Source organism: Cucumis sativus, chromosome 7 (genome assembly GCF_000004075.3).
Source record: "Cucumis sativus cultivar 9930 chromosome 7, Cucumber_9930_V3, whole genome shotgun sequence".
In the NCBI taxonomy this organism is placed as follows: Eukaryota; Viridiplantae; Streptophyta; class Magnoliopsida; order Cucurbitales; family Cucurbitaceae; genus Cucumis; species Cucumis sativus.
The window spans coordinates 20,868,787-20,886,915 of record NC_026661.2 but is presented as its reverse complement, the minus strand read 5'-3'; the positions used below and the strand labels follow the sequence as shown (position 1 = coordinate 20,886,915).

General features: G+C 36.1%; 1 protein-coding gene across 3 annotated transcripts; it reads left to right on the top strand.

The window, feature by feature from the left end:
* The first annotated feature begins 583 nt into the window (after nucleotides 1–583).
* LOC101202844 (coatomer subunit beta'-2) lies at nucleotides 584–17,938 on the top strand. 3 transcript variants are annotated; one of them, XM_004141731.3, is made up of 25 exons: nucleotides 584–749; nucleotides 1,158–1,178; nucleotides 1,280–1,341; nucleotides 1,658–1,712; nucleotides 2,332–2,368; nucleotides 2,461–2,786; nucleotides 2,879–3,010; nucleotides 3,089–3,237; nucleotides 3,628–3,696; nucleotides 4,903–5,053; nucleotides 5,142–5,207; nucleotides 5,626–5,814; nucleotides 6,199–6,339; nucleotides 6,467–6,541; nucleotides 6,698–6,874; nucleotides 7,028–7,119; nucleotides 7,206–7,322; nucleotides 7,893–8,007; nucleotides 8,180–8,251; nucleotides 8,346–8,542; nucleotides 8,609–8,702; nucleotides 14,958–15,064; nucleotides 15,760–15,889; nucleotides 16,721–16,847; nucleotides 17,497–17,938. In XM_004141731.3, the coding sequence occupies exons 1-25, from the start codon at nucleotides 747–749 to the stop codon at nucleotides 17,514–17,516; spliced, it is 2,724 nt and encodes a 907-aa protein (XP_004141779.1). In that variant the 5' UTR covers nucleotides 584–746; the 3' UTR covers nucleotides 17,517–17,938. The 3 variants fall into 3 exon arrangements, with proteins under 3 accessions (XP_004141779.1, XP_031744358.1, XP_011659560.1); XM_011661258.2 differs by having other exon boundaries at nucleotides 587–749; nucleotides 16,721–16,923; XM_031888498.1 differs by lacking the exon at nucleotides 17,497–17,938 and having other exon boundaries at nucleotides 16,721–17,373.
* Nucleotides 17,939–18,129: the final 191 nt, after the last annotated feature.

The window sequence follows — 18,129 nt, the reverse complement described above, 5'->3', positions numbered from 1 at the left end:
AAGAAAAACAAAACATTGTATATATGTATTTTTTGAACCCTTGAAGTAATTTGATTTCTTTGGGGAGGAAAATAATAGTTACACGTTTGTTAAATAATCATTAATAAGAAAATATTTGCACATTATATTATACACGTAGTGAAATGTACTTGATAGATTTTTAAATTCTCATAAAATATAATTTACGAATAATTGTTAAATCAAATTGAAGTATAGTTTTAGTGAAGGAGATATTTAAATGTTTCATAAGGTGAAATTTAGTTAAAAATTGTTTTAAATAAAAATTGCAGATTGGGCTATCAGGCCCATGTATCGATTGTCACGTAGGCTCAGGGTTACTTGAAAGCCTTTTTAGGAGGAGACAGCCCGTAGGCTCAGCCTTTTAGTCACGTCTAAAGGTCCAAGATAGGGACGGAATTGCAAGAGGTGCCAGCGTGGGCAATGAGTAATGCTGACGTGGAATCGTGGATCTCGATCTTGACTATCACATGAGTTTTATTGGTTGTTCTTCGTAGTATCGGCTGCGCTGAATCATTCCGCCGCGAATGGCATTATCGTAAATTTATGACGTAACTGCTAAGCTTCGATCTACTCTCGCTCCCTCCTCATATTAACACGAAACAAAGACTTCCATGGTTCAACTCTGAAACATCTCTCCACATTTCTCTTCTCCAAGCTGCGATCACCTTCATAGCTTGGTTGTAACGATCGGGATCTCACTTCTCTAACCTCTCATTTGCTTAATAATGGTGAGTTTCAACATTTCCTTTCCATTTTTTTGAACGCATCGAGCTTAGATCTGGTTGAAATCTACTACGATTTCATCACAATTCCTCACTTCTGTTGACATTCGAATTGGTTTCCGAATTCTATGATTTTTCGTTTTCTAAAGTTGAGTGCGGCGGCTTGAATTGGTTCTGCCTTGTGTTTGTTTGGGATATAGATACGAAATTGATCTCTTCCTATCTTTCTCTTAGCATTTCTGAGAGAAGATGGACGTTAGGATCTGGCATTATAATGTTTGGTGCATTGCAGTTCTTATGTTAATGAATTTCGCGGCTACTGCTGAAACTTCTTTTTATTAATATGTACGATTTCGAATTGTTATTTCTGATACTAATTATGATTTTTTTTTTTGGTTGTTTGCGTATTTGCAGCCTCTGAGACTAGAAATCAAGGTAAACTGATTTCCAGTTAAATGAATAGAATGTGTTTCATTTTGATTATTTATGATTCTTGTTATGTGTTTTAAAATACGTTTTCCTGTTATTTGAATCAGAGGAAACTCGCTCAAAGATCGGAAAGGGTAAAATCTGTGGATTTGCATCCAACAGAACCATGGTAAGTTGGACTATTCATTTTTCATTCTATATGGGTTTACAGCTCTATAGTTTTATCTTCCCCCTTTATAGGAAATCAGAGTGGCCATAGGTGCTTGTTTACCGTGGCATAGGGCTAATGGCTATGCTACATCTTTGGCTATTATGAGCCAGTTAAAATTATGGCGTTATGTTAGAACATTGTATCCCATGATTATTCGTTTCTCATCTGGTTTGGAACTTTGAGACTTATCAATGAAGTGTGATTATATTATATTTATACTGCAAATGAGATGAAGAAAACGGGAAGTTTCTGATGCACACCTTACTTAATGCAGGATTCTGGCGAGTTTGTATTCTGGAACTGTATGCATCTGGAACTATCAGTCCCAGGTATGGATTTGTTATCATTAATGAGTACATGGATGCTTTTAAACTTTTCATTCATATAATGAAAAGAGACTATTACTCGAATTACAGTGGAACATGAGATATATATGAAACTCGCAAACTAAGGATTAGCAGGTGCCCCGAATATTTCAACTAAGTTGACATGCCCATGGCACCTTTGTCATATCTCAATACAAAATACATCTAATGAAAAATACTGTCCTAACACTCAATACCGTCTTTACATCATGAGTTCAGCCAAGTTTATTATGATGAAGCAATGGGTTTTTTTTTTTTTTTAAATCTCTTACTGAAAGTACTTCAGAAATGTTAAAAAAGGAAACCAGATTTCTCTAACTACTCAACTATTTTTTACATCAACGAGTTCTTGTATTTTCAGAAGTTTGTTACTTCATTTTCATTATGATTCCACGATCTACCTCAAAAGCTTATACAAGCAAGTTCTAATTCGGATATTGGTAGTCCCATGCAATGTGGATTTATGCAAATGCCGCAAATGCCTCTCCTTCCATCTCTGAATTCTCTTAATAATTTTATTGTCTATTTTTGTAAACTTTGAAATTCTTTAAAAGTTAAATGAATCCTCTGGGGACTTCTGCAGATCATGGTCAAGTCTTTTGAGGTCACTGAATTACCAGGTAAGCAATAAAGTCAATATGGAGAGAGCGAGGTAAAGGTGAGGGGATGGAAGAATATGCTATGAAGTGTTTGTTTGTGTTTGCGTTGGCAGTTAGGTCAGCCAAGTTTATTGTGCGGAAGCAATGGGTCGTTGCTGGTGCTGATGACATGTTCATTCGTGTCTACAATTATAATACAATGGATAAAATAAAAGTCTTTGAGGCTCATACAGATTACATTAGGTGTGTTGCAGTCCATCCTACACTTCCATATGTTCTGTCATCATCAGATGATATGCTCATAAAGCTTTGGGATTGGGAGAAGGGTTGGGTGTGCACTCAAATTTTTGAGGGACACTCTCACTATGTGATGCAAGTAACATTTAATCCCAAAGACACCAACACCTTTGCAAGTGCTTCTCTTGACCGCACTATTAAGGTAATGTTGAAAATTTCCTAACAGTGAAATTTCTTATCTTTTCCTAATCAGTATGATGATGCTGAATAAAATATGGTAAATTTTTATGGCAGATTTGGAATCTTGGCTCTCCTGACCCTAATTTTACATTGGATGCCCATCAGAAGGGTGTAAATTGTGTTGATTACTTTACTGGCGGTGACAAACCCTATCTAATTACTGGTTCTGATGATCACACTGCTAAGGTCTCTATTATTCTACTTTGTAACCCATCTCTCATTGAATCCAAATGGAAAACATTTCATTAAATCATATGAAAACAGGTGTGGGACTATCAAACCAAAAGTTGCGTTCAAACACTTGAAGGACATACACACAATGTGTCTGCTGTTTGTTTCCATCCGGAACTTCCTATTATTATCACAGGTTCTGAGGATGGGACTGTTCGTATATGGCATGCAACCACGTATAGGTAATTTTTATTATCTAATTTCTTGAAATCTAGATTTACACGTTTTGTTTTGATCCATTGTATACTTGTCAACATGATTTTAAATTTGACTAAGTTGAATAAGCATGCAAAATAATTTGGCAGTGAGGGATGACAGTGATAGTTTGGCGAGGACCTTAATTTTCATGATTTGTAATAATCTTTATGGGTATTGTTGACACATTTATGACATTCAATACTATAGGCTGGATAATAATTGAAATTTGATTGAATAGGGTCATAAACAAAAATTGACATTCCCTTAATTTATTTGTCATAAGCATCTTGTCACCCATCTCAATTTGAGTTAAATGTTTTCGAATGGTTCTTTCATGCGAGATCTTTTTTCTGATCCACGTTCTTAAATCTCAGGCTTGAGAACACCTTGAATTATGGTCTTGAGCGAGTTTGGGCTATTGGATATATCAAGGGTTCCCGTCGGTAAGTCAGTTAAATGGCTGTTAATTTTCCTTTCTTTATACAATCATTGTTTTTTACTTTCTTATCCCAAGGGATGGAAGGTATTGGAAAATTTCAATTTTATTTTATCTTCATATTTCATTTTCTACTTGATAAATTTCTAATTTTTAACCTCCCCATCTCCACAATTGAAATACTAGTCTATTGAAAAATTCTTAATCTTCCTTTGTCCTAAAAAGTTTCAGATCGATTTGACTAAATGTTAACCGCTAAGTATGCGTGAAAGTTAATGCAAAGTGCAAATTGATAATTATTCCTCTCATGTTTTATATAGACGTTATTAAATTGCTTAGTTTAACTTTGGATAGATGGAAACACTTTAACTTATCTCGTGGTGGAAGACTCACTTTTTGTAAAGCGGTCTTATCTTAATTACTTTTTCTAACTATTCAACTAAACTTAAACTCTAATAATGAATGTAAACTGTTAGACGTACATTATCCAATATTTAATCTAAGAATTTACTCTTGGAAGCACTCGTAGAACACAAGATGAGAAAAATATTGTAATTAATGTATATTTTGATAATAACATAATTGTTGGCCATCTACCTAGGATTTAATATTTTACAAGTTTTTTTTTTGCATCCCAATGTATAGAGTAGATCAAATGTCCCATGAGATTAGTTGAGGTGCACGAAACTGGGCCCGAATACTCACGAACATAAAAAAATTAATATAATTATTTCATTAAAAATGCTGAACTGGTTTAGTTAACCATTCAAGAAGTTTGTACATAATTTTTTGCCTTAAAATTTTACTAAACTAACATTAATCATTAGTCAGAGAATATGAATTAAATGCAAAATTATTGAATAATAAGTAAATAATTTTGGACACATTTGGAACTTTTAGTTAGGTAGTGCACTAAAATTTGGCTCTGCCCTATTCACTTGATTACTATATTAATTAGGGAGTAAAAAAAGTACTAAACTTATAAGATCATGTTTAAATAATATTTTTATCTGCTGTGCTCCTTTGTATCTCTTTGGATACTTTATTTATCAATAAAGTTGTTTCTTATCCAAAAATGAAAAAAAAAAATATCTTGTCTGTTTATTGTTAGAAATGATGTATCCTTTCTACAATCACGAATATTAAAAAAAAAAAAAAAGAAAAAAAGAAAAAAAAAGAAAAAAAAGGAAATGATGTATCCTTTCTCCTGCAGGGTTGTGATTGGTTATGATGAAGGAACCATTATGGTAAAACTTGGCCGGGAGGTACCTGTAGCCAGCATGGATAACACTGGTAAAATCATTTGGGCTAAGCACAATGAAATTCAAACAGTGAATATTAAGAGTGTGGGAGCAGACTATGAGGTTTGAAATTAATAGCACATTGTTTTATATCCTAATATATGGCGATTGGCTTGTTTATTTATTTATTTTCTTTTATCTTTCTTTGTAGGTTACTGATGGGGAGAGGTTGCCTTTGGCTGTCAAGGAATTGGGGACCTGTGATCTTTATCCGCAAGTAAGTTATTGTGCACATATGGTTCTTTTTTAGTTACACGTTTTCTCATCTAATTTATGTGTTTTCTTGATGTAAGTTCACCACTTACACTTCACTTTAAAGTGATGCAGCATTGAGAGCATACCTAATTATGTTTACATGAAACTTGTGGTTTTGTCACTATAAATGTTTGTGGTGTTTGATGTATACGTGGAGAACTTAAATGATTAACACAAATCAGTATTCTAACCGTATCCTTGTTGTCTGGAGTTATTCTTGTTGTCAGCTGCAGTGATCCATCTTTCTATACTGCAACTTTAGATACTTTAGCTGTAAAATTCATGTTAATATGAAACTTTATGTATTAGAATGAATCTCTTTTTGTTGATTGTTCCCCCTTTTTCATGTTCAATTTGTTTGCTCTCACAACTTCTTTCAGAGCTTAAAGCACAACCCCAATGGACGATTTGTTGTTGTATGTGGAGATGGTGAATATATTATCTACACAGCTTTGGCATGGAGGAACAGGTCATTTGGTTCAGCATTGGAAATCGTTTGGTCATCTGATGGAGAATATGCTGCTCGAGAGAGTACTTCAAAGATAAAAATTTTCACAAAAAACTTCCAGGTCTGTGTTCATTTTAGTAAGTACTCAAGTTGAATGTTGGAATAACATTTTATACTTGGGGATGGCATTTTATGCTTTATTTGATGTCAATGGGGAACAATGAAACTTTGCAACAATACAACAATGCATTGTGCTTGTTCAAGTGGTTGGTTGAGAGGAAACCAGGAAACCACATAAAAAGTAAACCATGCAGTATTTATTTTGTGTTATGAATATTTAACCATGAACCAAACCTCCTATAGGTTTTTGTTCCAAAATTTCTTAAGTTCAACTATCAAATATTGTGAATAATATGCCTCATCCAAAAAGAAAAGGTCTAAAAAATATTGTAAATAATATGACAGTTCAAGAGTTTCTTGACTCGATGAAAATATGTTCTTTCAGGAAAAGAAGAGCATCCGACCTACATTTTCTGCAGAGCGTATTTATGGAGGAACTCTTTTAGCCATGTGCTCAAATGATTTTATTTGCTTTTATGATTGGGCTGAGTGCCGGTTAATTCGACGTATCGATGTTAATGTGAAAGTGAGTGCAGTTATTCCTTAAGAAGCTCTCTAGACTTCTTGTCTCCATAGACACATAGGCACTATGTATAATTTTTTCTGACCTTTTGCTAATCCATTTATTTTCTATTATTATATTAAAATGTCAGAATCTCTATTGGGCTGATAGTGGTGACCTAGTGGCAATTTCCAGTGATTCAGCATTTTATATCCTGAAGTACAATGTAAGTTGCCATCAATTTAAGCTTGTGTTTGGAATTTTTGTTTTTGTAGTTGCATTAGCGAGATGTTTCGTGCTGAATGCTTCTCAAGTAATCTCTAGTATGACTACGGTTAGTGCTTTGAAATATTTTATCTAATAAGTATATTTCATGATGCAGCTGGATGTTGTTTCTTCTTATCTTGATAGTGGGAGATCAGTTGATGAACAAGGTGTTGAGGATGCTTTTGAGCTTCTGCATGAAACAAGTGAACGTGTTAGGACTGGCTTATGGGTTGGGGATTGTTTCATTTATAATAATTCCTCTTGGAGGCTAAATTACTGTGTTGGTGGTGAGGTAATTGTGATTCCTAATCTCCCCTCACCCCCAGTTTTTCCTGGACATTTCCCCAATGTTTCTTTAAATCTAAGTAAATATACTTCCTACCGATGCAAAAGAAGAGAATAAAGGCATTAGTCATGGCCCCGTTGATGTATGGTCTATTTTCAGGTTACTACAATGTTTCATCTGGATCGGCCTATGTATTTACTTGGATATCTTGCCAGTCACAGTCGAGTGTATTTGATGGACAAAGAATTTAAGTAAGCAGATACTGTTGTATGTTCTTGGAACTGATAACTTCGATCATCTAATCTGATGTTAGGATGTGATGATCACTTTATTGCAGTGTCGTAGGGTATACATTACTTCTTAGCTTGATTGAGTACAAGACACTTGTAATGCGTGGAGATCTGGAAAGAGCCAGTGAATTATTACCTTCAATTCCCAAGGAGCATCATAATAGGTAGCTTGGAAACCTCAATCTTATAATATGCTTTCAATTTGTAGTATGCTATTTTCTGAAATGCTACCTCTTGTCTTAAAAGTAGTAAAAATCTGGTACTATTAGTATTAGCATCTTTAACTTAGTACGCCAAAGCTATATTACATTTTCTGTATTTTCTACCATAAGAATTTGTAGAACTTATTAATCATTTAAAAAATTTTCATAACTCCACTTTGACTCTTGAAAATGCCGATTTATTGTTCTCCCTAATCGGGCATAGATGCTTTGACATTCATGTAGTTCCTCTCTCTCTCTCTTTCCTGGACAAGCAATTTAGTCTTGAATTAAAGAGAGAAATATCTTGGATTTGAAATTTTGAGTATCAACTTATTTTTTCCTCTGATTTGCAGATCTTTTTGTAATCTTTCCTTTTGTTATTTTTACCCTTTGGAGTCTTTATGTGTAAAATCCTGGGGTTCTTTTGAGGAAAACTTGTCTTTTTTGTATCTCTTTATTTGTTAATGAAAGATGTCTTCTTTCATAAAGGAAAAAAGTATCAATATATTCTTAGTTTTTGCCGTCTATCAGTGTGGCTCGCTTTTTAGAATCCCGAGGTATGATAGAAGAGGCACTGGAAGTAGCAACTGATCCGGATTATAGATTTGAGTTAGCGATACAGCTTGGCAGATTAGATGTTGCACAGGTATGTTTCACTCGTGTTGGTGGCTGGTGCTAAACAAATGTAGGGTGCTGCTATCAGTTTGTTTTGATCAATGTGTAGTTTCCTTGCTTTCTTCTCCTTGTTTCTATGGGGACAAGGTGTTCGATAACAGTTCAATTAAGATCCAAATAGAAGATTAATTGATATCTTGTAGGAAATTGCGACAACTGTGCATAGTGAATCTAAATGGAAGCAACTTGGAGAATTGGCCATGTCTAATGGAAAGGTGTTCAATTTAATATTCTCTGCTGCTGCCCTCTGCTGCAACATATATTTAACAATTCTCTGATATCCATTTCTGTTGAATCATGTTATTGCAGCTAGAAATGGCAGAGGAATGTCTAAAATTTGCCATGGACCTGAGTGGTCTGTTACTGCTATATTCTTCTTTAGGAGACGCTGAAGGAATATTGAAGCTTGCTTCCCTTGCTAAAGAACAAGGAAAGAATAATGTTGCATTCCTTTGTTTATTTACATTGGGTAAATTAGAAGACTGCCTCCAGCTATTGGTCGAAAGGTGAATTTTCTGTTTGTTTATGAAATTGTTGTATTTTGGTATAGATGCTTACACCCTCCTTTTTAGTAATCGGATACCTGAAGCTGCATTAATGGCTCGATCTTATCTTCCAAGTAAAGTGTCTGAGATAGTTGCTATTTGGAGAAAGGACTTGAACAAGGTTAGTAATTAATTATTATGTTTTGTTGACATCAACTAGTCGTTCGACTAAAGTTGTACGACTGTTTGCATATCATAGAGAACTGAGCTGAGGATCAAGTAAAGTGTCATATAAAAAAATCTAAACAAGAATTGTATCATTGGACGGGTCCAAGGCTTACTAGACACAGTAAGCAAACTGTAAGCTAAAAGGCCGAAATATACCTTCTATCAGTTAAGCAAGATGTAATCTTATTCGCTTTACTGTCTCTCCCTTCTTAGAACTGCTGTTTTGGTTAGTAAGAACCCCAAGAAGATTATGAGGTTTTAGATTTCATTTGTTTTTTTTAAAAAAATTTTGGTGGGAGGGGTTTATGAGGAAAAATGGTTGCATTTGGTTAGTGGGGAGATTGTTCTGAGGCCTTTTGTGTCTGAGGGCTTGGATTTAGGAAAGAGTGTTTAAAGCCGTATTATAACACCCACAAGTCCTCATAATAACCGTTTTTTTCTCCCTTACCCAGTTTAAAATAATACGATCCTTGGTTTGGTGTTTACATATATATATATATTCATTGATAAGAAAGAAGAAGCTGTAATAATCACAAAAAAGAATAGCCTAAGGGCAGAGAGGCAAGGAGCCTTTACATTGATATGTGCTGTATAGTGGATACATCATTTAACAGTTTTCTATATATTTTATTATAAACAGTTCTTGTTAAATGTGTGATATATGTTATCATAAACAGTTTGTGTTAAATGTATGCCACACATAAATTTACCTCTGTTCTTTATCATATGATATATGATGAGGGAGCAGTATAAACTGAAGGCTTCATATCTCATGCTTTAGCAAACTTAGATGCATGTAGATATGAGTGGATGATGACATGCAAGTTTGGCTCAAGTGGCCATTTTTCATGTCATTGGGTAACAATATAGCGTTTTTGTTAAAACCGGTAAAGTAAAGTAGACACCTTGTACGTAGAAATTCGAGTATTGGGAGAAAAACTATGATTGTCTTTTTTTTATTAATTTTTCATTTCAACAAAGGATACAAGAGGGACGATAAATAGGTTACAACTTATGATTAAAGAGGAAAGGATGTTAGGATAAATCCTTCCTTGGGTCAAGCCCACTAATTCTAACACTCCTTCTCAAGTTGAGACGTAGATATCAATGAGACCCAACTTGCTAACACAAATGTCAAATTTATGTCTGAGAGGCTCCTTGATAAGAACATCAACAACCTGTTGGCTTGTGGAAATATATGGAATGCATATGCTACCATTGTCCATTCTTTCTTTAACGAAGTCTTGATCAAGCTCCACATGTTTAGTTCTATCATGTTGAATTGGATTGTTGGCGATGCTAATAGCTGCCTTGTTATTACAAAATAATTTCATTGGCACCTCACTATTCTGATAAAGATTAGATAAAACTTTTTGGAGCCAAATTTCCTCACGTATCTCCAAACTCATAGCCTTGTACTCAACCTCATCATTGCTTCTGGCCACAACCCAGTACTTCTTACTCCTCCAAGTTACAAGATTGCCCCATACAAAGGTATAGTAACTGGAGGTGGGGTTTCCTGTCAACAACAGACCCTGCCCAATCAAAGTTAATATAGGTCTCAATAACTTTCCCGTCTGTCTTTCTGAACATTAATCCTTTACCAAAAGTTGTTTTTAAGTACCTTAGAATTCTGTTAACCGCCTCCATGTGTTCCTCGTAAGGAGCATGCATGAAATAGCTAACAACACTCACAACATAGGAAATATCTAGTCGAGTATGAGACAAGAAAATCAACTTACCCACAAGGCGTCGATATTGCTCTTTATCAACTAGAACTTTATCACCTAAATTTTCCAGTTTACGGTTGAATTTAATGAGAGTATCAGCAAGGCAACATCCAAGCATGCTTGTCTCAGTCAACAAATCAATGGTATACTTCCTCTAAGATACAGAGATACCTTCTTTAGATCTAGCTACCTCCATCCCAAGAAAATATTTCAGATTTTCCAAATCTTTGATTTCAAACTCATCACCCATCCTCTTTTTCAGTTGGATGATTTCAGTAGTGTCATCCCCAGATAAAATGATGTCAGCAACATAAGCATTCAATACTGTGATCTTCCCAACGTTGGAGACTTTTGTAAACAAAGTATGGTCAGAGTGCCCTTGATTGTATCTTTGGGACTTGACAAAGGTAGTAAACCTATCAAACCACGCTCTTGATGAATATTTCAGTCCACATAAAGATTTTTGGAGTTTACAAACCTGATGACCAAATTGGTCTTCAAACCCTGAAGGGAACTCATATAACCTTCCTCTTCCAGGTCTCCATTCAAGAACACATTCTTAACATCTAGCTGATATAGAGGTCAGGCTTTGTTCACTGCAGCAAATAACATGACTAATTGTATTTAGTTTAGCAGCTGAAGAAAATGTTTTCGAGTAATCAACACCATAGGTCTGAGTTAACCCTTTTGCAACTAATCTTGCCTTGTGTCTGTCAAGGGTTCCATTTGACTTGTATTTGATTGTGAACACCCATATACATCCCACAGTTTTATGTCTCTTAGGGAGAGCACAAATTTCTCTAGTCTTATTCTTTTCAAGGGCCTTAATCTCTTCCATAACAACAACTTTCCACCTAGGACACTCTAAAGCAATGTGAATATTTTTCAGTATCATGGTAAAGTCAAGGCCAGTTGTGAAGGCTCTGAACTGTAAAGATAGATTGTCATAGGAAACATAGTTTCAAATGTGGTTTTCGTGTAGGACCTGATACCTTTTCTCAGCTTAATGGGAATGTCCATTAAGATTACCTGAATGACCCTGTTTAACCTCCTTGCCACTAGTTTCTGCTTTGACCTCAGTCTCATCAACATTGTCCTTTTCTCCAATATCTTTAGGAACAACAGTATCAGACCTTCCATTCTCACTCATTTTACCATTAACGCATGATTCAGTAGGATTAGTCATACCTTGACCTCGAGGAGGTTCAGAGTCTTGCACCAAAGTCGGCTGATCAGTTGAGGATTCAATTTTCTTTATGAGATTTCTTCTATAGTAAGTTTTCTAGGGAACTTGGTTTGTGGATAGGACCATGAGATGAGGATCAGAGTTAGGTAAGGTAATAGAAGTAGACTCTAAGGTATAGTAGACTCTTCACTTGCATTCTCCTGTTGAAGATGGCTAACAGAAAAGAAGGGTTGATTCTCACGAAAGGTGACATCCATAGTGACAAAGTATTTATGGGAAGGAGGGAAACATTTATAGCCCTACTGATGAAGAGGATACCCAACAAACACACATGTCTGAGCCTGAGGGGTAAATTTGTCTAATTAGGGCCATAGCTATGGACATAGGCTGTACACCTAAAGACACGAAGGGAAACCTCAAAGTTAGGTGAGTAGAGGGATACCACTTCTTGAGACAATCTAAGGGAGTTTGAAAGTGGAGGACACGAGTAGGCATCCTATTGATGAGATAAGCTGCAGAAAGAACATCTCCTCACAGATATGAAGCAAGGGAAGTAGACAACATAAGGGAATGAGCTACTTCCAAAAGGTGACGGTTTTCCACTCGACAATCCCATTTTGTTGAGGGGTGTAAGCATATTAGCTTTGGTGAACTATCCTCTTGAAGGCTAGGAACTCACTAAGGGGATGGTTTTGAAACTCTTGACCATTATCACTCCGAAGAATTGCAATTTCACATTGAATTGCATTTTAATGGTGCGACAGAAGTTCTGGAAAATAGAGTAAATTTCAGATTTATCAGTGATAAGAAAGACCAAGTTAAGGCGGGTATGATCATCAATAAAATTCACAAACCATCGTTTTCCAAAGGAGTTAATGACCTTGAATGGACCCCAAACGTTAATAAGGATAAGGTGAACGGTTGGGTTGATTTATATGGTTGTCAGGGGAAGGAGACTCGATGTTGTTTGACCTGGATACACACATCACAAGATAAAGAGGAGAGATCAACTTTAGAGAAGAGATGGGGAAATAAAGACTTAATATATGTAAAGTTTGGATGCCCAACCGGAAATGTGATAACATACAATCTTGTTCGCAAATAGTAAAATATGAAGATAATAAACTAGTTCTAGAGATACTACTTGCAGGGATATCATCGTCAAGGAGATAAAGTCCTCTACTATGCCGAATAGTGCTAATCATCCTCCTTGAGTTTAAGTCTTGAAAAGAAATCGATTTAGGTAGGAAAGTAGCTTTGCAGTTCAACTCACGAGTAATCTTGCTTATAGATAGCAAATTTATAGGAAATCTTTGGTACATGCAAAACCTTTTGGAGGGATAGCCATTCAAAAGGAAAAATTTGTTCCTTCCCAACAATTGGAGCTAAAGAACCATCAGCTATTATGATCTTTTCATTACCAGCACACAAAGTATAAGAAACAAAATTCTCTAAGAAACTTGTTAAGTGATCTGTAGCCCCCAAGTTTAGGATCCAGAGATTCTTCCATCAGCACTGATATGACTAAGGGACTGAGGCATACCTGACTGAGGCATACCTGACTGAGCAATGGCTCATAGAGTGGAGGGTGGATTGGGACTGTTCTGGTTTACAGTAGGGCTAGATGGTTGAGAAGTGCCAGCACACTCGCTCATATAAGCATGCCCTGAATTCTATTTATCATTTGAGAAACATTTCTTACCTCTGGGTGGACAACCATGAAGTTTCCAACACTGATCCTTAGTGTGCCACTGTTTCTTGTAATGCTCACAGATAAGGATTGGTTTCCCTTTATTCTTCTCACTATTATGGGTCAAGGGTCTAGTACTGAAGGTAGCAGAGTGAGTAGTAGGAGTAGTCAGAACACTCATGGCATTTGTACGGTCTTCTTCAAGACAGACTTCATAACACACTTCCATTAAGGAGGGAAGAGGTCTCTGTCCAAGTATACGCCCACAAACAATGTCAAGTTTGATTTGCTTCTTAAGTCTAACATATTGTATACCATCATTCGGAGTATGCCATACGATCTCTTTGCACAGGTCCATCTCTTGCTAGAGTAGAGAGTTTATTGAGGTTACACAAAGAGTTCCTTGCTTGCAATCATGGACTTGTTTTCTCGGTGTATACAAACGAGAAGTGTTCTGATGCTTTGAATATAGTTTATGAATTGTGTCCTATAGATCCTTCGTAGTTGTTGCATAAAGCAAAAGTTTGCCTATTTGTGGTTCCATACTATTAATCAACATGGACCAAATAAAGGAGTCCTCCCCTCTTCAGAAACATTCTAGAGCATCACTGAGTGGGGGATGAAGAGTCTCCCTTGTTAGAAAACTGAATTGGTTACGACCCTCGAGAAACATCTTGATCGATTAAGAGTCGAAACCAGGAAAAGTAATTCTGGCCATTTAGCTTCTCTCTTGAAAAGGCACCTATAGATACTGTCAGAGAACTCATTATATAATTTGAGGATAAGTTAGGGAGCAAAGTTACTGGGCTCTTGGAATACATCGACCAGTTGGTTGGTTTGGATTGCACCAAAAATTCACCAACTTCGAACCTTGATCTATTATGGACTTGATTGATCCTGGTACCATGGACATGCGACTGCTGTAAAGAGTCAAAAGACAGTGGTGCGTGAAACGATGACAGTCCATAAACCGAGGGCCACGGTGGTGGTTGGAGGTGCAGCTGACCAAAAGAGTATTGTGGCTGGACTTGGGAAGATAGGTGGGAGTGGTCCAGTTGAGCATTGGAGGTGTTGGATGGCACTGCTTGAGGGTACGCGCCTGGCAGTGACGGCATGTAGGCAGTTAGTGGAAGCGTGTGCAGCTGGTTTCCACCACTGGGCTGCGTGGCTGACTCGAGGGTAGCCCCACCGTGACTGCTGGTGTCTTCTAAAACTGGTGGAGTAGCATTTCCATGGTGGCGGCGGCTGTCTCTGTTCGGGTTTGCCTAGGGTTTCATCTTTACTTCGCTTTGATACCATGTTTGAAGTGGTAAAGTAAAGTAGACACCTTATTATGCGAAACTTGAGTATCGGGAGAAAAACGATGATTAACTTTTTTATTAATTTCTCATTAACAAAGGATACAAGAGGGAAGATAAATAGGTTACAGCTTATGATTAAAGAGGATAAAGGATGCTTGGGTAAACCCTTCCTTGGGCCAAGTCCACTCATTCTAACAGTTCTTATTTTTTAATGACACTCTTGTTATATGCTTATTTCATGTTTGATCAAAGATGCCATTGACCTTGACAGTTTCTTCATATAATTTTGAAAATATTTTAGGTCAATCCAAAGGCAGCTGATTCACTAGCTGATCCTGAAGAGTATCCTAATCTGTTTGATGATTGGCAACTAGCTGTTTCTGTTGAATATAAGTTTTCAGAGACCAGGTACTTTTGTGTATAATTTTTACATGCACATGTTCTGAGAAATTGAAATATTGTCGAAAATAGAATTGGTATGAATGATGGGGAGCACCATTACAGAAAAGATGATGCCTAGGATATGCACAAGATCTTTCTTACAAGTTATAACTTTCGTTTCTCTTCAGGAAAAAAAAAGGATATCCTTTATAACTAGGCCTTGTGTGAACAAAAAGGAGGCTGAAAAAACCGATTATACTTTGACAAGAATTCCCATTTATTTTGGTTCTATCTATGCAACCTAAGAAGGAATATACACATTCCCTGAATTATGTCTGGTAGAAACGTTGTATTTTTCTTGTAAAAATTGTATGTGCGCGTGCTTCTGCTTAAAAGTTCACGACCTCAGGTTTCTACATGCCCTCTGATAATTCTAGTGTTCCAATGAATTATCCATTGTAGTTCCAACCTTGATAGTCTGTATCATTAGCCACTAATGTTGATCCATTGTAGTTATTAACTACACTTGTATGATTGGCCCATCTAATAATGGAGTATTTCACTAATACTGAATCATTGTATAGTTGAAGTCCCTTTCCATGGGCTGTTTTTTTTTTTTTTTTGCGATTCTTTTTCTTCAATGATAGTTATAAAAAGAACTAGTGTCAGCCAAGGTATTGAATGTTTGATTACTGAAAGTACAATCATTTCTTTCCTTCTAGGGGTGTTTATCCTTCTGCGTTGGAGTATGCTAATCAAGCTGATAGGTCACATACAACACTTGTTGAGGCTTTTAGGAATATGCAGGTGGATGAAGAGGAGCTTCTTGAAAATGGAGACACAAATCTTGAGGTATGTGCTGTATGCAAATTTCATAATATACTTTAAAGGTGAAAAGTTCTTTTTCGGGTTCGAGCTTATCAAAAAGGCTTTGAAATGGTGCCTTTTGATTCTACACTTGCTCTTGGCCATTCCTATTTTTCTAGCTACGTTTAACTATCAGTTAGACCACCATTTTAAAGGCTGGCATTGTGAGTACACGGCTTTATGGAAGGAATTCAGTAGGGTGTGGGTAGATAGTTATTACTTTTATTATTTATTATTTATTATTTATTTATTTTGTTGAAAGAGACTTCCGTGGAGAATTATTGATAACATGAAATTACAAATTAAGAATTAAAAAGTACTCTTCTATAACTAGCCATGAAAGGAAGATTAAATTTTTTATACCAAGTTAAATCTAAAAGACAGCTATTGAAAAACAATAACAAATCTGCTCCTTGTCGATGACGATTCAATTCTCTCTCTCGATTATTGATGAAAGAAAGGCCCTTATGAAGTTGTTCCAAATGATTTCCTTCTGCTCTTTTAACAATTCCCCATCAAAATTGAACCTAAGAGTAGGCACCCAGCTCTTAAATTCACGTAGGACAAGGAAGGACGGGCCTTTGGTGTAATGGGTACATGCTGTGTTGTTGTATGGCCCTTTTATGGGCTTGTTAGGAATATCACGCAAGTAGGTACAAGGTAGTAGTGGGAACGAATTAGAAGGTTGCAGCCATTTTGTCTCATTTTGTATATCCATGCGATGGAATTGATATTCTTGATATGTTTTTATTTCCTGCATGCATTAAGATTAAGGTTTAGAGCTTAGTTTTCTGAGTTGTGGTGATTCTTGATCAGAATGGAGATGAAGAAACTGAAGGGCACCAAAATGGAGAAGATAGCCAAGAGGATCCTGTTGTGGTGGATGCTGATTCAACAGATGGTGCCGTTCTTGTTAACGGTAACGAGGCTGATGAAGAGTGGGGTACGAATAATGAAGGAACCCAGTCAGCTTAAAGGCAATTGGTTGCACAAGTGTGAAAATCCAATTGTTGTCTCTGGTGATTCGTTGATTCTAAAATGCTAGCTTTGCATGCATTTATGCAACCTGCTTTCTGTATTACTACTACCTGAACATCTCTGTCCACAACAAGCAGCAAAAGCATTGATAACATTTTAGATTATCACGAATCAGTGCTCCTAATATTTACTGAAGTTCACAAGAATATTGCCACCATTTTCTTGCATCTCACATTATAATTTTTTATAGCAGCATTTTCTTGACACATGCCTGGAAAGCATTTGATAGGAATTCCCCGCTCATAATTCTTTGCTTACTTGTACCTTTCTAATATGCATTATCCTAATTTAGGTATATTCACTTCAGAATGTAATCAAATTTTCTCTCATATCCTATGGAAAATTGAAATAGTTCCGAGGCCATTCTTCGCTGTAAATCACACAAGCTCAGATGATGATTATTATAATGTAGTTCGTGCTACTTTTGTGTCTTCTTGATGAATAATGTGACATTGCTTATGCGATTACGATGAAAGAAGCCTTCACTATCTTCAAGTTTCTTATTGTCATTTCACAGTTGTTTCTCACTTGGTATTAATTTCCTTATTTTGCAGTGTTAACATCACATCACTAGGTTTCAGCTACTGCTGATACGATGCTGAAGTGAGGAAAATTTCTTTACCGAAGCCAGATGGGGTATTGTGCAGACGTGGATACTCAATTATATGATGGTTCGTTTTGGAAAATAGAAAATTTAATGAATTTTACATTCTTTTTGACTATCAAGTCAATTTTTGTAACTATAGATATATGTACTCCAATCTTTTTCTAGAATAGTTTACCTTGTACTGCTACTATTTCATTTTTGGACATTGCCTCTTTAGAGCATAGGTTGTGCATGTAGATTTGATTATTTTTCCATTTTAGCCATATAGCCCCATTTGCAGTATGTTATTGTATCTTACTTTTAGTAGCCCCACTCAAGTTGTTTTGGTTATTGATACTCATTGAAAATTTGAAATACCAATAAGCAAATATAGTTTACTCGCTTGCCTATTTTGTTCTTGACTATTCGTTAGTGCTTTTGCTATCATGTTTTTGTAGGGTATAAACTGGTTTGGAATAACTTTGGAAGTACATTTAAGTCCTTCAAAATAGGTTCTGGAGCAAGGAACCCTTCTTTCATGTTGTGAAGAACGAACAAATGCTATTATTATAGCTAGAACAAAAAGTTGCTTTTCTTATTG